Source organism: Gobio gobio (assembly GCF_949357685.1).
Source record: "Gobio gobio genome assembly, chromosome: 18".
Lineage (NCBI taxonomy): Eukaryota > Metazoa > Chordata > Actinopteri > Cypriniformes > Gobionidae > Gobio > Gobio gobio.
This window is the reverse complement of record NC_137111.1, coordinates 3,709,581-3,737,471: the sequence shown is the minus strand read 5'-3', so window position 1 is coordinate 3,737,471 and position 27,891 is coordinate 3,709,581. Positions and strand designations below refer to the sequence as shown.

The 27,891-nt window shown below is 42.0% G+C and overlaps 1 protein-coding gene across 1 annotated transcript in view; it reads right to left on the bottom strand.

Annotated features, from left to right (window-relative positions):
• Nucleotides 1-27,891, bottom strand: part of nrxn1b (neurexin 1b) — a gene marked incomplete at its 3' end in the record, with an annotated part of 141,765 nt that overhangs the window by 78,815 nt on the left and 35,059 nt on the right. Inside the window, exons 5-13 of the mRNA XM_079843538.1 lie at nt 26,358-26,519; nt 23,840-24,281; nt 21,245-21,628; nt 17,234-17,437; nt 13,031-13,057; nt 8,963-9,085; nt 4,557-4,938; nt 1,845-2,035; nt 1,468-1,641 (exon numbers count right to left, since the gene is read on the bottom strand). Coding sequence (XP_079699664.1) covers nt 1,468-1,641; nt 1,845-2,035; nt 4,557-4,938; nt 8,963-9,085; nt 13,031-13,057; nt 17,234-17,437; nt 21,245-21,628; nt 23,840-24,281; nt 26,358-26,519 — 2,089 coding nt within the window. The remainder of the gene's footprint in view (nt 1-1,467; nt 1,642-1,844; nt 2,036-4,556; nt 4,939-8,962; nt 9,086-13,030; nt 13,058-17,233; nt 17,438-21,244; nt 21,629-23,839; nt 24,282-26,357; nt 26,520-27,891) is intronic.

The window sequence follows — 27,891 nt, the reverse complement described above, 5'->3', positions numbered from 1 at the left end:
ACGCCCACTTATTGCGCTCCAAGACGCCAGTGAAAACTAGAAAACATCATTGCGACGAGACGCCAGTGAAAATTAGAAAACATCATGGCCACGAGACGCTGTGTTCTGAAGTGCGACTCAAAAGCAAACTTTTCTCATCTGCCCAAGGATGAGCATTTGAAGACTAAGTGGCTTGAAGACAAACCATACATCGTCGCGATTGTGTGTTTAGTCTTCAAATGTCTCTATTTGCATGTTTCGCGATCTCAGGAAGCTTTTATTATGGACTTCTATTATGGCACATGGTATCTTCTTCGTCTGTCTGTATCATATATGGACTACATGTGCACAGAGCGCCCTCCGGCTGCCAGGATGAATTGAAAACAACACATAAGAGACTCAATCGCTCATGATTAGGCTACATCTGCGCATTTTGAGGAAGTATTGAATAAAAAATACTCCTCTGTTTAGAAATTTGACACAGACATATGAGAATCTATCAATATGTCTCCTCATCTGCACACTTTTGAACTAAAAGCCCTGAGGGATGTTGATTTGTCGCGAGTCTTCGTGAGGAGAATAAAGGAGTTTTTTTATGAATGAGATCAGCTGAGGCTCATATTACAATCAAACAGTACCGACGCGGTTTTCATATTCATAACTCCTGACACATATTAACAAATTACTGTCACTATAAGACTTTGATGGGCGTTCCGTTTCCGAAAATATCTGCACAGACTAAACCAATCACAACTGACTGGGTCATCGGACCAATCACCGCAGATTAGCGTCACGTAAAGGCAGGGTTTTGAAAAGTGAATCACTAAAGGAATCATTTGAGAATCGCTGTCAAAACAGGTCAAAATAAATGCATATTATAAGAAAACTAAAGTCTTTTTTGTTATTGCATGCATGCAGAACTGTTGTTGGGGACTTCTAGAACAATATTTGGAACATTTTAAATGCCATAATAGGTGCTCTTTAACAATTATTCAGTTATTTGTAACAATGTCATTGTAAAAAAAGAAAAGAAAAGTAAGTTCAATGTAGCTAGCTACTTTTTGATAATAACTTGTAGTGTAGCTAACTACTTTTTCAAAAGGGTAGCTTGAATGTATCTTAACTACTTACAAGTAGCTTGTAAAGCTACAGTTTCAGAGTAGCTTGCCCAACACTGCTAACTAAGCATTTGTTAGCACAACATACTATTCATATTTCACTTTACTTGTTTGTTTTAAAGCAATTGGTTTTCATGCTTTTTAAGTAGTCTAACAAATTAGATTTTACAGTGTAGTATGACTAATGAGGTAAACTGAGTAAACCATTAATGGTAAGTATTAATGATAAACTGAGATGCTGACAGTGTAGAAGAACTACTAGTCATTGTTGCAAAAAATAAACCCTGAGGGTGATCAGATCTTGTAGCATCAATTAATTAGTAATTAGTAATTACATCATTCTGCTTATTACACAGAAAAAAAAAGTCACCTTCACATCCTCTCTCAATCTGTCCAACACAGGCCAGCGCTTCTGACATCAGGTCTGGCAAACGGCCATTGAGATCCACAGATGCCAAACAGCCTTGAAATCCTTCTTTTGCGTGAACTAACTTAGGTAAGTCTTTGTACATCTCCTCGGGAACGCCACCAATATAAAGATCACCTGCAAAGAGAGCCAAAAACGAGAGAGCATAGTTAAATATCATATAGTTCACACAGGAACATAATACTGGTATATTATGCATTTATTATTGCATACAATTCATTTGTGGATCTAAAAAAAAAGCAAATAAAACCATAATCCTCATCTCTGTCACATTAGGTGTATGAATTGACATGTTAAAACAACACTAATGTGAAATCTACCTTTTAAGTCAAGGTTTTTGGCCCCCACAGTGTTCTGGGTGGTGATTTTGGTGTCGATTTTGACCGTGTGCAGGTTATTTGTGTCTCTGGAGATGATGACATTGTGCCATTGGTTGTCACTGAGAGGCTTGTTTGAGTTTCCTTTGATGAGATGAGCACCGTTTCCCAGATCTGAGACGTAATGCAGGTAGCTGAACAAAGACATGATGAAATTAACACAAATGTAGCACACATGCAATCACAGGACATTCAGATATTGACTAATGATTTGTGATAATAACTGTAATCAAAACTGTACTGTAGAAAGCTGTACACAAGTGTCCATTATCAGGGGCAAGCTGAATACAGCTTACCTATATGGAAAAGAAGAATCACAAACAAGATCTCAATTGTTTTTCTCAGATAGAGATGTAATTACATGGAGACATTTTGCAGAAGAAACGTTTTACTCTTTTACCCTAAACTGAGAATTTCAGAAGGAATCTAAATAATCCCTCAAGTTGTCTGCAATGAAAAGTCAGAGATCTCGAGCGTAAACATTTATTATCAACTTTTTCCATTATTAAAATATTTGAGCTATGCGATCAACTGTATTTTACAGTTGTAATGCACCTTAAAATGCACTGTATGATCTTGTGAATAATACTTATTCATTGTTACACCTTTAGAAAGTGTAATGCATAAAAAACACATGACAATCAACCAATTTTAGATGCAACAAGGAATCTGCAAATATAATTTTTTTATGAAAATATATATAATGCATTATAACATGCATTATAAATATCTTTACAATGCATTCTACATAAAGTCTTGATGTAACATTTATGTTTAGTTCTATCTAGTTTCAGTGTGTTTTAGTTTAGTTCTCCCTGTTTTTGTTTGCCTGTGTTCCTAGTTAGTCTCCATTGTTGTAAATTTAATTTTTCGACTTTTTAGATCAGGCATGCCTAACCCACTATCCGGACCGGCAGGTGTGCCTCCCAGTCCAAGGCAATGGTCCTCAGGGGGATTTCGCCACATTTGTGGAGTGGGTGCTGGTGAATAACGGATCTCCGTTTTCCATTCCCCCAGCTGAGGTCTTCACCAGCCCCACTCTGGACCCAGAGCCCAGCCAGCGACGGCCCACACACTGCACAGAGCTAATGCCAGAGCCCACCACAGACAGAGAGCCAGAGCCCACTGTGAAGCACAAGCATCGCCCAGGAGCTCAAGCCAAAGGAAAAGTCTGACCAAGTGCGTGAGTTGGCTACATCTTCAGTTCCAGTGGCCGTGATAGTGGAGTACGAGGGCATGGAATGGAGCCCTGCCCACACTCCCGATGCAAATGGCCTCTAGGAATTATTATGAGGAATTGAGGGGGGTCTTTTCCTATGTCTCCCATCCCCGCTGGTCCTGTCCAGCTCCAAGTCTCCTGCGTCTCCAGAAATCCCATCCACCCTCTCCCACTTCTTCTTCCAATGAGAGCCAGTTCCTCGGCCATGACTCTGCTGTTTGCCCTCTGTCCCGCAGCTTCTCCTTTGTTTGCTCCACTCTGCTTTGATCAGTCTCTGGCTTTCCAGTCTCCAACACTGCCTCAGCACAAAGATCCACTCGCTCTGCCTCCACCCACCTTGACTCAGCGACCAGTTGGCTCCACCTTGGCTCCTCCACCATCACCCTTACGGCTTCATCGGGCTCCCTTGTCTCTCCGGCTCCCCTTTGGTAAGACATTGTTCTGCCTACACCTCGGACTTCCGGGTCTCCAGCTGCGGCTTGACCCTCCACCCCTTTAGCCTTGTCAGAGTTCCCCTTTTTCCTCAGTCCCACCGGCTCCACCTCAGTCCTCTGGGATCGGATACTCATTGCTCCCCCTCGGTCACCTGAAACTTCAGTGTCACTCGAGCCCCATCAGCTCTCCGTCTGGGTCTCCACCTCCATCAGTTCCGTCTCCATCTGTCATCCCCCTGGTTTCATCAACTCTCCACCCTGGCCTCTCCTGCCACCAACTCCTCTGGTTCCCTGTTCTTCACCAGCTCCTCATCCATCCTCAGTTGGACTAGTTTTCGACACAAAGATGTGCCTTCCTGGGGAGGGGGGTTGCATAATGTAACATTTATGTTTAGTTCTGTTTAGTTTCAGTGTGTTTTAGTTTGGTTCTCCCTATTTCCATTTTCCTGTGCTCCTAGTTAGTCTCCATGGCTGTTAAATTTAGTTTATGCACCTGTTCTGTTTAATGTTGATTACTCTCCCTTGTATTTAATCCCTCAGTGTCCTTTGTTCAGTTGGCCAGTATCATTTATGGTTGTGTTTCTGTGACTTCTCCAGCTATTAGTCTGTTAAATAAAGACTGTTTCTGTTTATTCATTGTTGTGCGTTCATTACAGCCACTCATACGTGACACTGTAAGTAAGTGTTACTATATTTTTTTATACTCTGTCAGCTCAATTTCTCTGTCTCAATGCCTCCATTATGTTTTCTGACCTATTGAAGGTCAAACCTCTGAGCAAAATCACTGTGAGGGATGAATATTTCAAATCCTGATAGCACCTTGACTGTCAATTACCTATAAAATATTCTTTTTTTCATTTGCAAGGATTCAAAATATTTTGGAAGGGAGTGAAGGTGTTAAATTAATGAATAAATGAATTATTACACATTCACATTTAAGCCATGCACACAGCAATAAGAGCATCTAACTGTAATGCTCATGTCTGTTTCTCCATAACATACCCCTTAACCAGCTCTACAGCTATGAAATCATTTCCATCTCCACTGTTAAACAGGATGAGTCCATCTGATGAGGTGGTCTTGAACTGGAAGAACAGATGCATGGAGTAGTACGCCTGCAGTGTGCTCACAGTCATATAGCTTGAGCAGGACTTGAAGGTCACTGGATCTGCAATGATGTTCTTATAACCGATCACGGCGTTGACTTCGCAGTAGTCGATGTCTCCGTTCTTGCAGAGGTCGATGTACGGCTTGCCGTTAAACGTCAGACTCTGGAGATGCCCAATGAAGTTGGAGGGCATGACGGGAAGGTAGCGTTTCTCTGTAATGATCCCCGTCTCTATGTTATGAAACTCCAGCTGTGTGTGGTCACCTGGTATCTCTCCTGTATCATGGCAGAGTTTAGAGAAAAATTAAAAGTGGATCAGAAAAAGGCCAACATACTCCAACTAGGCCTATCATGATGATTAGTTTGTCAACTTATCATACAATAAATGGACATGACCTTGATCACTTTTGCGGCCCTAATAGTTAAAGGGTAACTTCAGTGATTTAGCATTAGGCTTTGTATCAGTAGAAACCTGATAGTTTATTCAAATTATGGTACTTTCCCCCCTCATATCCCCCTGAGACGAGAGAATTATGCATTTTATTTCTGGAAAAAATCCTCCGATGACGCAAATATCGTCATTTTGCGTCATCGGAGGATTTTTTGGCCAGAGGCTAAAGACTACAGCCACTAGATGGAGCTGTTCCGCATGTTATCAACCGCCCACAGGGGAGAGATCTCACACACAGAATGTAAGACACAGGCGGCCGCACGGACAATCATAACGGAGCGGTGCAGAGCAAAGTGAGTGTTTCAACTCTTCAATGAATTCCGGTGAAAGTTTAGCTTCATATGCGATCTGAAAATGTGCCAGACTGGCGCTTAACGTTACCTCAGCTCTGCTCAGCTCTTCGTGAGGAATGAAATCTGACTCCTGCTGCATCTGTGTCGTGACTTTCGTTCGGCTCACTCACACGTTATTGAAAAGACACGTTCAGTTTTTAATTGTAGTGTTTATTCTCTAACTGAACGAAATGATTGTATTATAATGAAGATCAAAACGACGGTGTACGGAGTGGCCTCGTAGGGCAGCGAAGCAAGTGCATTCTGGGAGTTGTTGTCTTTCATCCACGAGACAAAAATACATTTTCTTTCTTTTCTCAGTCTAGAAGGCACCAAATTCAAAAATAATTTCACATTTCTACTACATAAATGATCCAGTTTAAATACAAAGCTTAATGTTAAATCAATGAAGTAACCCTTTAACTCCAAGTCACTGTAAACCCTGGGTTTTCTTGCTTCATGTTTCACATTGCTCATAATTTACCCGGGTTAATAATTAACCCTGGGTGTTCATACGCTGCTGTTTCACACTGTACATTCCTAAACCCAGGGTTAACGTCCTTATTTGCATATTTGTGATGTCAGTGTCACTGATTGGACGGACGCCACATGCAATATGTTTACATAAAGGCTCCAGCATTGTCCGTACACATATTACATTTTACTATCAACTTTATCCTGAACAGTCTTTTCGGACTATAAAGGCCTGTTCACACCAGGACCATTTTCGCGCACGTTTAACACCTCGTGACTAAACAAAGGGCGCCAATGTGAGTGTACACATTTTTTTTAAACGTCTTGGGTTAGTTTTTTTGTTTTCACGCGGCGCGTTAAAAACTGGCCGACCAATGAGATCGGCGCTTTAGTTGACGTGCCTGGAGCTGCTGAAGTTACAGTAAAACACCACCTGGTGGTGCTCAAGCACAAAGCGGTCTAGCAAAGCATACATTGATTTGACGAAGAAGAAGTAAGTAGACAAAGAAGAAGATGCCAGTTAGAAAAAAGTGTGTGAATGATTTCGGCAAGCACGTAATTCATAGATATGTATACGTAGATGCCCCATTCGGCCTCTCCAGGCACGTCGACGCGCCGCCATTTTAGAACGGTCAACACACATCAGCACTTCAGAGGCTGTCAATCATCACTCGCATTAAACACAACAGCCTCTGTAAAGCCCAGCGCGATTTAAATTTTAAATTTTTTTAAATTTTCTTTCACAGGTGACAATGAGTTGGTTTGTGTGTTCATATTTTAAATAAATGTATAATAATTTATCATTTTGACTCATAATTTTCCCTGTTCTTAAAAATGGTTTAAAATTGTGATGTTGATGTTGATTTTTTAGGATGATTTTTGAGAATTTAAGCTTTCAGATAATACCTATGTTGATTACTTAAAACATGGGTTGAATAAATAGGCTATATTGATGTTTACTAAACATATTACTAGCTAATTTATTACTATTTTTATAATTTATTTACTTTGATGGCTGACTGGTTGATGGTTTACGATTTCTTTCCAATGAACTTTATTTATAATGAGTTCACTGCGTTCATTAAAAGCTGAGCAATGTGTCTGTAGGGTTCTCTGATGGTCAATATTAATGATATTAAGAAAATGTAAAGATCTTTAACCAATATTTTTTTAGAATATGCAGAATTATCTACCATTAATGATAAATGAAATCCTAACAGTCTATTGATGTATAGATATTCATTTCCTACATGCTTGTGTAACTACGGCTGCAGTCGCATAGGCAACATTTGAATATTCACAAAGCACGTTCACTATTGACCGTTCAAAAATGGCGGACGGCTAACGTATAGCAGCCCATAGAAACAGTCACTGATGGGGAATCTACATATACATATCTATGACGTATATACCGCCTCTCTTCTTCTTCTTCTGTGTGACGAGCGAGTGTCAGAAGCGTAAAGTGGCGCAGCGCCACCTTGTGAACCGGGAGCGCCATCATCTATTGAATTTCCACGTTCACTCTGCAAATCGGCAGTAAAAATCGCTTGGGTGTGAACACAAAGACACGCCGAAAAACGTCTCGAAAGACGCTGGCGAAATCGTCACGTGCACGGGCCTTATGTGGCGTTCACACCGGACGCTTGAACATTTTGAGTTTACTCGCTTCAATCGCGCGTGAAATTCACTGCACAACAGACGCAAATTCTCCTCATGGGCGGGGCTTCTGCCAGCGGTTCGTCTCGTTGAGAAATGGCGAACATGGGCTGTGTTTACACGTCTTTTTTTTTGTTAAAATCTACTGTTAATGTGTGACAAAACGTAGTTTTAAGACTTTTTAAGTCGATAATGTAGTTGTTTAAAGCTCAAATCTGTGGTTTATTTATATAAAGAGTGCCTATTTGAACATTTTATCTGCCGTTGTCGGAGTTGTGAGCTCCAGTGGATCAGCGGCGCTCATTAACCCGGTGAGATCAGCCTTTCCTCAGCCAGTTCTTCTGCCGCTGCTCTGATGTCTCTGTGGCGGCTCCAGATATAATTCGTCTTGTAACGGCCGATCTTTGCTCTCATGGATCTATAATTTGTTCCCTGGCAAATCGTTTAGGCTGAGGGCAAAGAGAAGTTTCATTAATTATATTTTTAGGCTATAACTGTAACGTTAGCCGACTAGCACTGACTTTGAATGTTTGACTGAATTGTTTGTTTTATTTCATGTGTAGCTTATTATACCTTTTACTTATACTTTTGTATTATTGATCAAACATAAACTTGCATTTAACAAAAAGAGACTGGGTTGTGTTTCATGTCATTTAATGTTATCACAGTGATAATCATATTGTCTGAACCAGATATTATGTTTAGTATAATATAAATATTTTCTCCTCATTGTTGTCACTACTAGAGCAAGCTCCTGATTGGTTAACGCGGCGCGAAATATCCGCCAAAGTTCAGATTTTTCAACTTGAGCGATTCGCGGTCCTTCGCGCCGCCTCAAACGCGCGAATCTCGCCGCCTCAATCGCGCGAATCGCGCCGCAGAATGCCATTTCGCGTCTCTGCATTGACTTAACATGTAAATCACTCGCGCGAATCGCGTCCGGTGTGAACACACCATTAAAGGTTTCTGTCACCATTGGACATTTTCCCCCTCATATGTTGAAATGACTGTTTATATGGGCAGTGTTTCCGTGACTGTCCAAAGCATGTGTCCAATTGGCTGTCGGTTGCTAACAGTGCATCTTTTCACACTGTACAAGTTTGGTACCGTAATGCGGAGTCAACAGTGTAAGAGCAGCTGTAATGCTAACCCCGCTTCTAAATTATGAGTGTAAAATGCTTCTTTACCCGGGGTTAAAAGTGTCTTTAGAACGGCGATAACCCAGGGTTAATCACAGTGTGAAAAGCCACAATGGATGACGTGTTACTCAACACTAATGGATATTTGAATTATTGAAATATTGTTTTCCAGACAGAAAATTTGGAAGATAAGGTCAAAATGGACTTGATTTCAAAGCTGCATTAACCAATGTTAGTTAAAAGGATACCTTCCACAGTAGGCAAATCATCCACAGACAGCTTCAGACTCTTCCCTCTCCTGGTCACTCGCACAGTGTGCCATTCATTATCATTCAGATTCTGACCAGCAAACATGGTCTCAGGTCCCTTGCCTGTAGGACAGCCCAGATCACAGTTAAACACGCACCCATGAAGAACACACATTTAGTGACAATGATATCGCCTTAGCAAAAATACCCCAAAAACATTGAGTTAATAACACACAAGTCACACATCGCTGAAATCTTCATCTTCAGAGAAGAGGAGGGGAACATGGCAGATGCAAATGCACATATCAGATTAATTTCCACAAATGAATGAGGCCTGAAACCCATCTGAGAATATCACATTGTGCTTTTTTTCCTGCTTACACATTTGTAGGTCATATCTGAATTCAGAATTAGGTCACTGCACTTGCTCGGCTGCATTTGTCAGGTGGGGCGAGGCAAAACTTGCTATAAACAAATCGTTTTGTTTTAGGGAGCGAAAAGCAGACTGCTCAGATTATTAAACTGGGGGGGAAATGGTGACCGATTCACTGGTGTTTCGGCTTGGAGGCAAGGTAACAAGGTTTGTAATATCTCCATTTATAAAATGGACAGTCTCTTTCCTTAATGCTGATTGGTCAATAGCCATGACCACTTCACTGAACAGATCTGTGTCACTGCACTACACCCTTAGAAACATAAACAATTAAATTTACTGTCAAGATTGTTCTATGTATTTGCGCAAAATTCACTTTGATAAAAGTGATGTTGATGTGTGCGAGCCCAGTTTCCGAAGTATAGAGGGAATATTATTTAAACGTTTTCAGGTGTGGTACTGTATGTTCATCGAGTTATTAATGCTTCTTCTTAGGCACTATGCAGCGAACAGCTCTGGTTTAAACTAAAAGACGGAAAGCTCATACTGAGGGTTTGGGTGGATGTCTGGAGGCTGACAGGCATGAAGGGAACTTGAGGAAGGAAGCTCCAGGCCCAGAATATCAATTACCTGGAACTCAATGCTGTGTTATTAACACTAAATCACTTTTCAGATCAGTTGGAACACAAATACAATAACAATCTGTGATTTTCAACATTAATCACTAGGCCGGCACAAGAACGCTGAGACCATTTGGGCCATAAAACCAGAGGTCCTACTGAGAAGTCTAACGTAATGTTGAAGATATGTAGATGTGGATTAGGCTTTTTGTCACGTAACAGAACCAGCAACACAAAACCTTTCATACCCCAAGGTCAAAACTTCCTTGGAACATGTGATAAAATAGTTGATTGACATGAGGGGAGGATGATAGTAGAGTTACACCCCAAACTAAAGATGATGTCTGACTGATTGAAGTGTGGTCAATCAGAAAGGCTAAAAAAAACCATGAAACGAACAAATCACCAAGCCTAAATATGGCTCAATTCACCATCCTTGACTGGCTTCCCAAGACGCCAGACTTGACCAGATCCCCCGTGAGTCAACAAAGATGGGAAAATTCCCACCCTGAGAATGAACACAATCAGGCCATCCCTATTTAAGAAGCATGAGGGTTAAATGAGTGATTTATGGTTCATTCAGGTCATGGTTCAAGAAACTGCTAGATATCTAGAAACTGGGGATTTCAAAACGATTCTTTATTTACTAGCCTGTGTGTGTATGTCTATAGCCTTATTCGGACGGGAATTGTTTCCCATGGGGACATTTAACATTCGTCAGTGATTTTATTGCCATCCAAATCCAAAATGTCAGCGTTTTTCTTCCCCACCCGAGTAAAGAAATCCCTGGTTTTTGACAAACACCAAGGTCGTGTGGTATTTGAATTACTGTCCAAATCCCCATCTATGAGTTTACAAGATGATTTCAATTCAAAATGCATTGTTTAAATCCTTTGCGACCACTGCGGAGCACCATACAACAACTGAAATGCTGGAAAGTGTTCAGAAGAACAATATTTCGGAGTCGGAGCTGTTATGACCAAACGGGAGAAAGAGAAGAAAAGCACACAAACATTTGAAATGGGATGAATATAGAGAGAGTACGTCACAAGATATGTGCTCATGTATGACTAAAGCATTTTTACACTGGTCCGAAGTCTGTCTGAATGGACTAAAACTGTTTTTGTTCATTAAATGGGATATATTACGCCCCTTTTCACAAGATGTAATATACATCTCTGGTGTCCCCAGGATGTGTGTGAAGTTTCAGCTCAAAATATCACCCAGATCATTTATTATAGCTTGTCAAATTTGCCCCATTTGGGTGTGAGCAAAAACGTGACGTTTTTGTGTGCGTCACTTTAAATGCAAATGAGCTGCTACATCCCATACACGAGCTTCGGATACTCCATCAACAACAAAACAGGCGAATCTCACTCAGCCAAAATGTCGGACATAACCAGTTGAGGAGTGCAGCCTTACATGTTTCATAAGTTCGCTTGCCCACTTGATGGATAATAGTAAAATGAACTTGGCTTGCTGTCCGCAGAGGAAACTCAAATGATGATTGACAGGACTGATTGTTTAAGCTCCTCCCAAACCTCATTCAGAAAGGACATGTGCAAACATTTACAGAATATGAAGTGCCATCCTCACTTGTTCTGGATATGAAGTTAGAGCTCAAAGCGGATTATAAAAAAAGTATTGGGTGGATTTTTACCATTATAGGCTGGTAGTTTACACATACGTGTTCAAACACCTTATAAAAGTGAATTTTGCATAACAGGTCCCCTTTAACAACTGAATGAAACCACTACTGTGCCTTGTTACTTCGGTGTTCCTGTCTCCATCTATCTATAACCAGAATGCACACAAACAGCACATTTCCCCAGGAGTATCACATGCAGATGGTAAATTGGCCTTATGGGCTTAAACTCTGTCATGACATGAGGTATCAAATGTTCTGTTGACATATAAGAAGTTGTACAATAAAAAATACTGCAAAAATGCTTCATCACTGCAAAAAGAGCATTTGTTGAAACCAAGCTGCCATAATGACTGGTTTCCTACTTCTACACTGTGGTAGACATTTGTATCCACAACAGCAAAACACCTTATCACTTCCATAACCTGTCCAGCTCAGGTGAGTAGTGATGCAATGATACAATGACGTTAGCCAATCACAACAGTGGCTGTTTAACGACAAGTTTTGGAGACAGTGCACAATGAGAATCATATTTTTGCGAATATATGATTGTTTTTGTGCAAAACTTAATTAACATGTGTGAACCATATTCCATTAATAAAAAGCATGTTCTCTGCCATTGACGGGGCAGATTGTTTTCACTGTTATACGGTAGGGGGCGCGATTATGCATCTTCTGAAAGAGTACAGAATCTTCTGATCAAAACACAGGCGCAAAAGAAGCAGAAACAAGCGATAGAAGTATTGCTGACGTAAAATAATAAGATAATCAAACAGTCAACAGCATATAAATCAAACCTGCCTAACGTTACTGAATAATGAATGAATGAATGAATGAATGAATGAATGAATGAATGAATGAATGAATGAATGAATGAATGAATGAATGAATGAATGAATGACTGAATGAATGTTGAGCTCATGAAGAGGAAATTACTGTGAAGCTTTGGGGTGTTGATGGACTCAATCTAGTCCATCTGTGTTTTGATCATCGTTCTGAATCCCCTCCGGACAAAGTCTTTGACAAAAACACGTTTTCTCAGCTTTTTGTTCATAATGTCATTCACGTGGGTGTGAAAAAGAAAACATAAAGCTAGAATAAAATGTTTTCTGTTGTTGTTTCAAAGCAGAGGCTCTGTTCTTTCTTTTGATATTCATACAACAAAATATTCTGGGTGCCATAAAAGTTTTCTGAAAATGTAAAAAAGGCTGGCACTATTAAAAAAAAAAAAACACTGACGGCGAACAAGTTGAAGATAATGGTGTACTTGACACAGTAATATATATTGTAAACATAAGTCATCTGTCATGTCAAGTCATAGTTAGTCAAACATTAAGCTAAAACATCTTTCACTGGAATCTCCCATTGCACAGGTTAAAAAATATTCTATGGTAAATGGAAGATATGAAAGAAGAGAAAGTGTCACTTACTCGTGGAACAGTTTATCCTCTCACAGTCTAGATGGGGAAGAATAAAGGACATGTAAATTCTGCCTTCAAAGTAACATCTGCAGACACAGAAGCACATAACCCACTTCTCTGGGGACAGACACACAAGAACACCAATGACCCTGATGCTCACGCATGCCATTCACCCAAAAATACTCCTGTGACATTGAACTCTAACGGGAAATATTGTCAGAACAATAACTCTGAATGGGAATATTACATTTCTTTTTAAAATCCAATTAAGCATTATTGAATTGGCACTTTCCACAAATAGGGTATAAAATATTATTTGCCTCGCTGTCTAGCCTGTACTCTTACAGACAATGTTTGAAGATTCGCATTTTGCACTCATGTTATTGCATCCTTAGGATAAAAGTCTTGGTTACTGTCATAACCCTCATTCCCTGATGGAGGGAACAGAGAAGTTATGTCGATGACTGACAAATGGTGTTTCACTTGGAAGCCTCAATCATCTCTGAGTAATAGAAAATCAGCCAATTAATTGGCGAGTGAGATTTGCATGCCAATCTAGTCCCCCGGACATACGGGTATATGAGCTGGCCGGAAACTCACTCATTCAGCCCAGATTGTGTCCCAGCCATTCAGCGGGGTGGTTCAGGGTTGTGGCAGGAGAGTCAAAACGTCTCCATTCCCTCCATCAGGAAACGAGGGTCACAACAGTAACCAAGACAGTCCCTATCTGTCAATCATGTTCGACATTATGTCGATGATTGACAAATGGTGTCACTATGGAAAGCGCCGCAACCACTGAACTATGTTATCAGTATTGGAGATACTGGCAAGCTGAACGTGGCATTTTGGCAACTGCTCTCTTTAAGTCATAACCTACCCAGTGCCCTACGTAAGCCCAAAACCTCAGTCTTCCGTGCCTACCAGGGTGGAAGGGACAGGGCTTACCATGGAGACGGTCGTAGCTGCTGTTCTTTTTGTATATTTACTTTATTGGAAGAGTGCTTTGTCTCTCTTCCCTTTTTTAACCATGGCCAGAGTTTTAACACTGGGGAAGCATACCTAGTCCAGATGGAAAGGGACGCTATGGAGGCCACATTCTATCCGTAGGGAGGAACATGGACTGGCCTGTGGAAAATATGGAAAATCTCTGTGGTAGGTATTGCCATATGCAGAGCAGAATCTGCCAAGGGAAAGACACAGGTTTACCCGACAGGGAAACGGTACCGTGGAAGTATACACATATTGGATTACCGGAGGGGAATCACAACATATGGGGCATCCAGCCCAGTACAGGGGCTTACCGGGTAGACATGCATCTCAAGTACTGGGCCTGGCATCGGATGCCTCCGCCGCATCTGTCTGCTGAAGGATGCTCGAAGGAAATCAATCCAAGGTTTGCAGACTGGGGAACTCACATGGAGAATATAGAAGGCACTCGGTTATTTAGAGTCAGACTGGTAACCCGAAGGTGTTGGGTTCGAGTCTCAATACTGGCAGGAAATGCTCCCCAGGTGCAGGCTGCCCACCGCTCCAGGTGTCTACGGTGCAAACGAGACACAGAGCCAGCCTTCCCACACTTTACCGGTTTGTACCCAACACAGGGGAAGAAACCAATTCATCCCAAATGTCGTCCAGCAGTTGTGCCCAAAGGGGACACCTTAGGTATCCCAATATCCAGTACTGCTGGGCAAAGTCCTCAACAGTGTTGTAGAAGAAGCTACCTTGGTGGGGGCATAAGTGTGTACTTTGATGGCATCCCACATCTCAGCAAGCCAGAGATGGCCGACAAGGTGGACATCGGCTACAAGCTGCGAAGCGCCTTTTGGCAGTAAAAGGTTCCTTCCACAACTTTTGAACCTCCTTGTGCACTTCCGGGAAGAAATGCACTGGGGCGGGATGCAGCTGTAACCCTGACCTTAACCTAGGAACCAATCATCCAACCGCGAGCACTCAGGACAAGGTGGAGGGTTCCACTCGAGTCTGATGCCCATGGTGGCCCAGGCAAGCATGGGTGTCAACTCTGAATCCTATTTAGCGTGAGCGACCAGCCCAAAGAGGGGGAAGATCAGCGTCATCTTCCTCTCAAAGGACTTCTTCGATCCAAAGGACAAACATCTGTCGGCGTCTGAGAAGGACTTGAGCGATCACCCAACAGCTCGATGGCACATACAGTAACACTAGAAGAGCGGGAGGTCGGTGGGGACTGGCCCTGCGGAAACGCTCCCACTGTAACCCTCAGGGAGTGTTGGCCATATTCCCGGCTCTGCTTTGTGCAGAGGCAGCGGGCTGGGAAACATCAGAGGGGACTCTAGCCCTCACGAGGAAGGAGATTCACGACATAATCACAACATAAACCATCCACAAACGCCAGTTTTTTGTTTTTCTCTTTTCTTTCTTTTTTTATTGCATCCTAGTGCACCTATTCATGGAAAGTTCCGAGTGATTTAGCATAGTCTAATTATGCACTAATGGAAATTGTATTTGACTGAGAATGGAAATGCACATTCTCCCATGGCATTTCTTAGCTGTAATGTGTGTAATTTGACTGTGGGCTTCATTGGTCTTAAAAAAAACACATGTGGCATGTTCTATAGAGCATCATATCATTGGTCAGGCTGTGACAACTGCATGGTAAACCGCTTGCCAGCGCTAAATTTGAGATTGCGGCCAGTTCATGGATTAGATGCAGGCTTTTTGGACTGAAATAAAGATTGCTTAAATGTTTATTGAATTCCCTGAATAAAAAGTAGGGAAGGATTTTTTTTAACAAGTTTCCACTGAAATCTCTGTTTTTAGGAAGTGATTTATTGAGATATTTCATCCAAGTTCACCAGAAGCAGGTCTCAGCCTATAGGGTACCATCAACCTCAGCAGAGAAGTGGCCGCACACAGTCAAAGACCAGAGCTGGCTCATCGTGTGAGGAAATGCTCTTACTAAACTCACACTGGAAAACCTTGATTCTCTCATCATTTACTCATGCCATCCCCTATGTACAGTCCTGGTCAGAATTATTGGCACCTTTGGTAAATATGAACAAAAGAAGCCTGTGAAAATGATGAGTTTGCGGAACACCTGACCTGAAGAGATCAGAGATCATTCCTCCATAAGAAATCTCTCCAGATCATTCAAATTCCCAAGACCATGTTGGTACACGCTCCTCTTTCAGTTTTCTATAGGGTTCAGGTCAGGGGACTGGGTCAGTGATTCATTTTTGTGTTGATTTGTGTTTGTTTTAGATCGTTGTCCTGATGGAAGACCCGACCATGACCCATTATAAGATTTCTAGCAGAGGCCATCAGGTTTAGATTTTTTATGTGTTGTTATTTGATAGAATCCATGATGCCATGTATCTAAACAAGATGTCCAGGACCTCTGGCAGAAAAATAGGCCCACAATTTCAAAGATCCAGCAGCATATTTAATCGTGGACATGGGGTACTTTTTCCCCCATTGTGCACCAAACCCATCTTGTGTCTTTACTGCCAAAAGCTTTTTTTTTGTTTAATCTGACCACAGAACCCAGTCCCAATTGAAGTTCCAGTCATGTCTGACAGCTGAATATCCCCTTTCATCCTTTATTTTTACAGGCTTTTATGTCGACATTTACCAAGGGTGCCAATCATTCTGACCGCGACTGTATATCTTAAAATTCAGACTTTTTTTTCTCCGAATTCTGAGATAAAAACAGAGAGAAAAGATCATAAACATAGTGATCTAATAAATATATTATCATATGTATTAAATTATCTCCCTGATTTATAATACATCTAGTGGTTTATCTGTATACTTCCAGAATGAAGCTGACAGCCCAGTGCAGAACTATGAATGCAAACAGCCATGTGGGAATAAATCATGGCTAAATCTTGTGGATAACTTTTGATTTCTAAAATGCACAGCTTTCCCCTGTGAATATATTACTCAAAGGGAATCTGAAAGGGCACAGTGTTCATGCTTTCTGAAGGGAAAGGCAACAAAGAGGGCTGCTATCCATCACAGAGCATTCTCCTTTAACACAGAGCACAGCTGAGGTGTGTGAGTGTGTGTGGAGAGCTGCAGACTCTGAGCATTGAAGGACTCTTCATGTCAACCGAAAGGAAAACAGTGTGTGTGTGTGTGTGCATGACAGCACAGAGAACAATCAAACTCAAGATATGGTAAGGTTTGTGTGTATTTGGTCATGGTTGTGCGATAGGATGTGTTTAGCATTGATACCTAGATTAACCGTGAGCCGGACACGACTTGTCTCCAGCTCGAGACGCAGTGTGTCTGCGGAGTCTCGAGAAGTGGTTGCCATGAGAACGCCGTATGCCCGCTGGGATTGGAACCGTAGCGACACATCTTCAGCCTCTGTATGCATAGCTACAGATAACTGGACCTTCATGAACTTACTGCCATCGTAACTGAGGATGGTGGCATCTGCGGATGAGAGGCAAAGAGGTACTGTAAAGTCATTGAGCACAAATAAAGACAAAAAAGACAAATTATTTATCCGTCCACAAAGGAAGTTAAAATGCTGCAAGCTATTGATATGTGGAGTGAAGCTGTAGCCAATCCAGGAGCAGGGTTGGACACCCCTGAAGAATATGCTGCACATCCATTGGATAGGAGTAGTTTTCAGGATATATGTCTGTAAAGTATTTCCTACTGAAGAGGTCTGTAATGTTTATCATCAACTCACAGCAATATAGATATTGCCAAGATGAGTGGAAATATTGGTCTCATTTGTTAACATTGGCAAACTATTTTTACAGCATTTATTAACCTTTGTTAATGTGAGCAAGTAAAATGTCCATGTCCATGATAGTTAGGGTTAGGTGGGACTTATGATCTTAAAAATGTATCAGTAAATGCTGAGATTTACAAGTACAATGGTTGGATGGGTAATGTTTATGCACTGAAATCAGTTGATTTAATTTTTCCAACAGTATACATGGGAATACAAACTTGGTGACACAGCTGGAGATTAGTCTCTGAGTTTCCCACAAATCCATTAAATTGATAAATGTTGCAAACAAATCTTCCCATCCACAGCCAAATGCCATTCAACTCAGTATTCAGTATTAAATCAATGTGCAGCCACTTGTAAAAACAAACACATGTTCATGAATATAACATTTATTTTTTTCTCTTGTATTAGTTATAATTGCATGCATCAAGGAATATGTGCTAGGGATGCACGATATTGGATTTTTGCCGATATCCGATATGCCGATATTTTTCAACTCATTCTGGCCGATGCCGATATCGATACCGATATATGTTTATTTTTTCCATTTGTTTGGAAAGCACCATTTTGAGCAAAAAAAAAGGTTTTTTTGCATTCTGGTTTCAGATTTCTGAGGTCTCCTTACTAAAAGGATACTTGTTAAAAATAAATTAATGTTAATAAAGTTCTTTTTTAAAATAACAGTATATTGAAAGCGCTGAAAATAACAATAATAAAGTCAGTAATTTATCACCCCAGACAGATGCAGTTGTAACCTAAATATTTTATTTTTGGATTTAATGTTTGTTCACATGAAGTGGGGGTGGCATGGCATCAGTTGATGCTGTATTTAGCTTCAGATAAAAAAACATTCAGTTATTTTAGAGCTCCTTGGATTATTTTTCATCATCCATTTCATAAAATTTTATTACAGATTAATAAACTGTATGTAAAAGTATTTAATTTGCAAGTGTCATGCTTGTGCTTTGACATCATTACTGCTTTATTTATTCAGAAAAAGAAGTAACTTCTATTTATTTGTGTATTCTACTTTTCATTCACTATTACTGTAACTACAGCGCCTCCACTAAATAGGCTATATAACATTCTCCCGGTCGGGCACTAGGACCTGGAGGAGCTTCAGCTGCTGTAGAGGCTGCTGCGTGCGCTAGAGAGTGGGGAGACGCGATTGTGCTTGTTTTGGGCTAGTTTTGTTGTGAAAACCTTTGTTGTTTTCACTTGAAGAATGACCACAGGGCTGACGTGATCTTATCGCTATAGAAGTCCTTGCACACGTGAGTTATTGCAGGCGCATATCAACACGTTATCATATCGGCAAGGCATATCGGCATAATTTTTTCATATTGGCCGATGCCGATTTTTATATTTTAAGCGTTTATCGGCCGATTCCGATGTCATGCCGATAATAGCGTGCATCCCTAATATGTGCATTTGTGAATCAAGTGGTATGCACGCTATAATTAATGTATTTTCTGAGTCAACTCATTTGGATTTTGAAACCTTTGTCTGGTGTTTTATCAAACTTATCTTACCCTGAGACATAGAATAGATGAAGTTATTGTTTGCCATACAAATGCTAAGTTATGGTACTTTCTGCTTCATGTCATGGCCATATTAACACTACTTCTACTTAGTTCTACTAGGCTTATTCCTGTAATCTCCTGCACGTTCTTTGTTGGATTTGGATTTATTAAAGGTTGGATGTATTATTATTTATTAATTACAGTTTTTTTAATTCTCCTGTGTTGTGCGATTTAATGCATCCACCTGTGACAGAACAACTAACTGGACTTACCAGCTGTCCGCCTGCTCTGCTTGGAGCAGGAGCATCTATAGCCCTTAAGGAGTGATTTTTTAAATCTGTCGCGCCTTACACACTTTCCTGATCGCTCCCTGTGTGCGTTTTTTCTGGCATGTCTGAATGAGGGCACAAAGGAACGCCTGCCCGGTGATGGTCCTCGAGGGACATTCGCTGAGTTTGCGGACTGGGTGCTGGTCAACTGCGGGTCCCTGTTACCAGCCCCACTCCGGACCCAGAGCCCAGCCAGACCATAGCCAGACCAACCGCAGACACGGAGTCTGAGCCCGCCACAACGCCAGCACCAGAGCCTCCGCCTGTGCACAACATCACCTGGAGCCTGAGCCCAAAAGTGAGACTGACCAGGTGCGTGAGCCGGCAACTGTGAAGAGCACATTTAAGTGGAGTACGAAGACAGGGGATGTAGCTCCACCCATACTCCCATCACTGAGAGTGAGCTGTGTCAGATCCCTATAAAATGGCATGAGAAATTGAAAGAGGTAATACTCTAAGGTCTCCTGTCGTCACTGGTACCGCCCAGCTCCAAGCCTCCTTCTTCGCTGATGGTCCCACCCAGCCTCCTCTGCCTAAGACATCCATTTCATCCGCCTCCACTGGCTCCCTTCAGTCCCTCGGCTCCTCCTCAGTTGACTCCACTCTGCTGTGCGGATCCACCCTGTGTCTCTCCAGCTCCACCTCAGCCCGTCGACCAGTTGGCACCACCTTGGCTCCGCCCCCCTCGGCTCCACCTCGGACTGTCATCCTAATGGCTCCACTGTGCATCCTCATCCCTCCAGCTCCACCTTGATCCGTTGTAGCTCTGCCTACGCCATGGACCTCCAGGCTTTTAGCCTTACCTCATTCCTCCACCCCTTCAGCTCCGCTGGGCTCCTCCTTCCCTCCAGCTCCACCTTGATCAGTTGTAGCTCTGCCTACGCCATAGACCTCCAGGCTTTTGGCCTCGCCTCATTCCTCCACCCCTTCAGCTCCGTTAGACTCCTCCTTCCCTCCAGCTCCACCCTCCTGTCTCCACCTCCGGGAGTCGGTCCTGAGGGTCTGGCTTGACTGTTAAGGAAGGCTCCACCCTGGCTTCTTCCTTTGACAGCTTCGCCAGTAAGGTTAGCTCTTCGTCCACCATTAAAGTCCCTACCCTGGTTTTGTTTTGTTTAGTTTAGTTCTGTTTGCTGGTCATTGTTAGTTTCTATGGATACAGATTATGTTATGCATCCATTTCTAGTTCTGTTGAATATTCACTCTGTGTATTTGTACACCATGTGTCCTTTTTTGTTTCACTATCCTGTGTCATGGGATTTACTGCAACCACAGGTGACAGGTACATTTGCAACATTTATCAAGTTAATGGATAATTGTGGACGCGTATATTAATCATTTTGAGACTAATTTAATCCCACAGGCATAGTGACTTCAATGACACAAGAGAGATAAAAGTGTACAGAGCATGGATTTCAGGAATCCGGACCTGGAACACACACAAAACTTCCTGTCCCAAATAAACATGACCAACCAAAGTATAACTATAACTAATCTACAGATGGTGAAAAAGGAAAATGAAGGCAAACTGATAGAATAAACACTACAACAACATAACAAGAAGCCTCCATCTAATGAAACGCATTACAATACAAAGTTTCTTCAACAAGAAATAAGAAGTATTGGGTATTTAAAACAAGTGCCTCACCTCTCTCACAGGAACGACCAAGAAAGCCCGTCCCAGAGCAGTCACACACATAGCGGTTCCATCCTTCCCTGCAGACTCCATTGTTTTGGCAGGGGTTACTGAGACACTGCTTGGGCGACTCTTTACTGCAGGAGGGCTTTACGCCGGCTGCTTTCTGCACCTCCGCTAAGCGGCGGATGTCTTTGCTCTGACCGTTGATGAATAGGTCACGGATGCAGCCTACATAACCATAATTGAGCACAGCGGTCCACACCTCAGTAGGGAACACCATATCAGCTTTATTTTCCGGCAGTCCTCCTAGATACAGGTCATCATCCAGGTCAAGAATTTCACTGTCTCCTGGTGCTTTGTATGGTGTGCGAATTCCGTTGATAGAGATAGTACCTGCAATTCAACAAAGCCAGAGAAAAGGGTAAAACTGTGCAAAGAAAATCTGGTTATGTAGAACAGGAGTTTTCAAACTGGGGTCCTCCAGAAGGTTTTAAGGGGTCCCCAGAAAATTTCAGAGATTAAAAAGCAAAAATGGTTAAAGTTTACTGAATATTCTAACTTTTCTCACTATAGTCGCCTTTATCTTGCTCTACTGAGGCAGTTTTCTTCACACAGTACATACGCTGCTTGCATACATTTATTGTGAAAGTTGTTTATACAAATAATTTTTAATTGAAAATGTTCTTCTTCGGGTATATACATCCAACATTACAATATGTTGTATTTATAATGTCACACTTACTATTTATCTAACATTTTAAATGTTTTTTTCGTACATAAAATAAGATGGATTTTAGGAAGGGGGTCCCTCATAAAACGGTTCATCATATTTGGGGGTCCTTGGCATCATAAAGTTTGAAAACCCCTGATGTAGAGAATCCTTTAACGTGCTAAGTGCAAATAGCACGCCTTGTTGGGAAGTATATTGTCAAAATAAAGTATAAATAGCATCTAATTACTATTTACACATATTGGAAAGAACTGCTACTTTGACATGGTGTAAATGGAATATATCCCTATTTTCACTTAGTGTCAATAGCCTCTATTGACACTAAGTGCAAATAGCCGCTGCCATGATTTAAAGCATCAGTAACACTTCCTATAAATACATCTTTATATTTAATATTCTTGCAAATTTTTTAATACTCATGACAAACAACACTGTGTCGCTTATATCTCGGGCACAGTGTGAGGCCAGGGTAACAAAACAGTTTATGTAATTACCAGCTCTCAAGATGGAGCGGAAAACACAGCTGGAGGCCAAATCTAATTTTCAGCGTGACATTGCAAGGCCTTTGGGCCAGGGGTAAACGCTAACAAATAGCTGCTTAAGTTAGCAAAAACAAGCCGCCTTCAGCTGTTGTGTTGTGACACTGTGTAGCAAGACTGAATCAGGAGTGACAAAGGGGAGTATTACGTAAGTAAGTACAAAGCAGTCAGTAAACTAAATTTCACTATAGTGGGGCGATGCTGAAGAATATAAGAGCTCAACTCTTTTTAGCTTGTCCCCACACAAATTTTATGAAAAAAACTGTGCTTTATCAAGGTTCTGTCGCTTGGAATATGGTTCCAATAAACATACGAAAGAATAATATGTATTTAGAAGACAATGTAAATATATGCTTACAAATATATAAATGTATGTTGTATGTTTGATGTGCTGCAGCTGTTATGTATAGTTTGATGATTTGATTAGTGTAATCATATTTGTGGTTTTATTTTATTTTATTTGTATATTTTTTTGGTCTTGTATGGCTGTGTGGACCCCAGGAAGATTAGCAACCACTTTGTGGAAGCTAATGGGGATCCGAATAAAGGATATACAAGACCTGAAAGATCTGATATTCACTGTGCATATTTGTGCATTCAGACAGTAGAGAAACTTTGTCTTTGAACTGCACTTTAAAACGGCTTATTTAAAAAAAAATTACATTTTTATTCCATGTTATTCTTTTTAAGAATAAATACATTTTTGGTGATGAGGATGAAAGCTGTGACATAGTTAATCTGGTTTACTTCTTTCTTTTTTTTTGGCTAGTAGAAGATCTCAGTGGCCGATAACTTAAAAATGTAGTAGCCAAAAAGTAGTGAAAAAGCTAATTTCAAACCCTGACTCTACGCTTCTTTCTCGACTATCTGCAATAGGCATCACTGGTGTTTTTCTTCAGTGGTTAACTTCATATCTATCAGACAGACAGCAATTTGTTAGGAATAGATCAGGATTGATCCCGTACCGTTACTATCTTTCACGGTGTACCTCAAGGTTCTGTACTTGGTCCTCTTTTATTTCTCATTTATGTGTTGCCACTAGGTCAGATCATCAGACGGCATGGTCTTAACTTTCATAGTTACGCTGAGGGCATTCAAATTTATTTCGCGGTTAAACCCAACTCAGCTTGTCTACCCGCTTCTGTTAACTCTTGCCTGCAGGAACTAAAAAATCTGCGCATATCCTTCCCATCCTTTACTAACTTCACTGGCTTCCTGTAGCTTCCAGTTTAAACTGTTAGTTTTAGTTTATAAAGCCAGTCATGGCCCACACCCCAATACCTGGCTGAGTTAGTGCAATGATATGTTCCTGCCTGGACCCTCAGAAAATGTTACCTGCTTTCCCATCCCTCTGGAAATCCACATGATACCACTCTCCATCATTCACTTTTTTGTTCACAGCCAGTGTCTTGGTTGTGCCTGATCCCATATCCAGAAGCAGGTACAAAAGACCATCCAGCATCTCAATGGCGAAGAAGTCCACCTTCAGCGTGAGAGGGCTCTTGGTTTCTTTGGTCTGTTGCTTAGGTTTCCCATGGTTAAAGAGCAGAAGTCCATTGGGCTCAGTGGTGCGGAAGTCAAAGGAAATCGAGCCGGCCTTCTTAGTGTTCCATTTAAGAAGTGTGATGAAGGATTCTGGGGTCTCAAACGTGATGGGATCGAATGTGGCAACATTCTCACACTTGAAGGAAACAACTCCGTGGACCTTCATTTTGGGGTCGCCTTTAAGGGCCAGCCTGGACAGCTCCAGTCGAACGTCATTGTTTTTATACACAACCTATAGATATATAACAATGTCAGTTGAACAAGAATAATTTGAGAAACCTCTGATCTAAACTGTGTTTGCAGAACCCTTTCATGAATGGGTGGAAAGATTGATTGATTGATTGATTGATTGACTTTTTCACTAAAATTAAATCAGAACCATTGTGTTCAATTGTATAATTATAGGGTCCACAGCCACATATTTAGGACTGTTGGGAAAAGATGGAACAGACATGCTTCAACAAACAACCCCACCCCATAATCCCCCCCTCCACCAAACTTTACATTTGGCACAATGCAGTCAGGCAAGTCCCGTTCTCCTGGCAACCACCAAACCCAGACTCGTCTATGGGATTGTCAGACAGAGAAGCGTGATTGGTCACTCAGAGAACACATCTCCACTGCTCTAGAGTCCAGTGGCGGCACACTTTACCCCACTGCATCCCACACTTTGCATTGCACTTGGTGATGTACGGCTTGGATGAGCTGCTCAGCCATGGACACCCATTCCATGAAGCTCTACACACTGTTCTTGAGCTCATCTGAAGGCCACAGGAGGTCTGGAGCTCTTGACTCTGCAGAAAGTTGGCGAGTCTTATCTGACTCTCGTACATTTCATTTGTACAGAGAGTCCGGCCGCTCTCCATTGACAAGCGTTTACTTCCTTGAAGACGGGAACTCTGCTGAAGTTTAAAACTACTGGATCTATCAAGAGCCAATGGCTAACGTTTGGTCATGACGTGTGTCTTGCGCCGTTCGCCTTTGCTTCTCACATGGAAATCCGTGAAAATAAAAGTGCCACCTCAGTGATAAAACCTAAAACGAGTACATTCGGATTGTGATTTATTCACAGAGGGAGTTTTGTGATCGGGAACGGCTGCTCACGTGGTCCGTAACATGATTGTATGCTGTAAATAAAATGTCATATGCTTGGTGTGATAAGAATAAATGCTGCCGTAAATTACGGCCCAATTCAAATGCTTTTCTTCTTTTTATTTTTTGAGCGGTGATGAAATATATTGCTTTTGTAAATACTCGCCAGCATTTAAAGAAATACATCAAAGTACAGCGAAGCGCAACCGTACGGTGCTCTGCAGGGGTCAAAAAGGATATAAACAGTGAATTTTGAAGTGATATATTCTTGAAAACTCAGAGATGTGGATTCGGACGGCAGTTAAATGACCAAATGACCTGGTGTTTGTCTAAAGCAGTCGGTCATTCGGCCAGGGATTTTTACGCGGGTGGTGGGAAACGGACGGCAATAAAATCACTGACTAGCCGCTGTAAATGATGACAATACCTTCCGACCGCACGAGAAACAATTACCGTCCTAGTAGGGCTTCAGCAACTCCTTCACCACTTACGGAGCGAGCTGGAAAATCTAACTTTTCCCAGGACACAACATCACGGCCACCAACAGAACTCAGCACAGATTGTTCTTGCTCCAGCTATAACTTCTGGATATTCGGCAGCGGTGCCACAACGGAATGAATGGTTTCGCTCGCATCTTTCTCCGCCGTCATTACTGAACTACAACTCAAACTAGCGCACCACATCAACGCCATCGTTCTCAGCCACGCCCTCTGTTCGCTGATTGGACCGGTAAAAATTTGTTCAGAGAAAACCTAAGAATATACCGCAATCCCAGACGGAGAACTGAAGGAAAAAGACAATTGAGCGGAAGTACGTAGGAGGGCGGAGCCAGGATAACTGTGACCCTCAGCATGCGCTGACCCCGCTCTGTGATTTTGAGTTGCTGTTGTTCCCAATCGCTTCCACTTTGTTATAACACCACTAACAGTTGAGCGTGGAATATTTAGTAGTGAGGAAATGTGTGTCGAAGCGTCTGCAGGCCTAGTGCTTGATTTATACACCTGTGGCCATGAAGTGAATGAACACCTGAACTCAGTGGCAATATAGTGTATATAATGGTTATTTAAAGGTGCTTTGAACCTGTTTTGTTCTGCAAACCCAATTTAGGCTATTTCTCTTCACTTTTGAAAATGAATGACTATCACCATAACAGACACAGAAGCTTCTATGAAGCTCTATAAAGCTTCCTCTGCACTGATGCCTCTTGGTATTTTACCTCCCTCAGACAACCCATAAAGTTGTTTCTAACAGGTGATCCAGGCAGGTCGGTTGTACCAGGACTTCCTCCAACATAGAAAAAGTCATCAGAGCCGAGCATGGTGTAGTCCTCTTGAGTATATCCTGTGGTGGTCAGTATTCCGTCCACAGATATTGTTACCTAAAGAACAAACCACAGGAAGATTATATACAGGTACCACTTTGCTACTCCCAGGATGTCTGTTTTAGTCACTAAGATGCACTGAACGCTGCATAATGACACAATGGAGAACACGCAAGTGGTCACATGATCTGAAGCCCTATGGAAACACACCAATTCATTGGCTGATGGTGCTGAAGTTCCATCGATAAGGAGCAGCATAACCTGGCCCCATTTGTCTAGACACTCACCTTAAAGTGGATTATTCTCACAAGATGGCATTTCCGGAGTGTCTGTCTTAATGCCTGTTTGGGGGTTTGTCACGTGGAGGCCATGTTGGAAGGCTATGGATTTTAACACAATCATGAACTTAGGATAATGCTTTCATTGTTGGAGACTATCAGGCTGTGTTCTAGTCACCTAGCTATTAAGTGCCAAAGTGGAAGAGTAAAGGAGCAAGCACATGGAGGTTTGAAGCTACCTGTCCTAACTTACAGCGCTCAGTGAAACAGGAGATGGCTGTGTTCCAACAGATGCACCTTTAACAACGGCGAGTCGAGAAGACTGGTTACATTTGGTGCCATGACCCGGATGGGAGTGAGGTTTAAGGGGGTCAGTGTAACGGAAGCAAGCTAGTAAGAGCTGTGTGTGTAAACCTCACTCCCCTGGCCTCAAGAGGCACACTAGCAACTGAAATAGAGGCTGCGGTCTTTAGCGTCCTTGTTAGCGCTTCCGCCTCCCATGCCATAGACGCCGGTTTGAATCCTGCTCTGAGTAGGTCATGTAGGAGCGGATACATTTGGTGCCATGACCCGGATGGGAGTGAGGTTTAAGGTGTAATGTAGGCCAGTAAGAGCTGTGCATGTGAACCTCACTCACACAAGAGGCACACTAGCGACTGATGCTAGAGGCTGCGGTCTTTAGCGTCTCTGTTAGCGCCCATTTCCCATGCCAGAGACCCCGTTTGAATCCTGCTTGGAGCGGGTTGAGTAAGTCAGGTTATACACTGTGCATTTACCCTGGTATTAAACCCCAAAAGCTCTTGTGCAAAACGTGGCCTCTGCCCCCATTATCAGGCAACCTGGGGCATGCTTAACATGAGTCAGTGTTCAAAGGACACTGTTGCAAGCTCTGCACAAAGCATAGTCACCCCCATAGTGTAGACTGGGGCTGTTGCAGAAAATCAGAGTGCCATCCAGTTCAGATGACAATTCTGAAATTCAAAGAGGTAATTTTCCAGCACAGCATTAGGATACTGTCCTCGGATATTTACAAGACCTGGGTCTGGGAGTGAACTGGGACAGAAGTCTCATATTGCCACTCCATGGGTTTCCTGGATCTAGAACTAGATTTTGTGTCAGATTGTTGCTGCAATGTATGGAGATGCTCATGT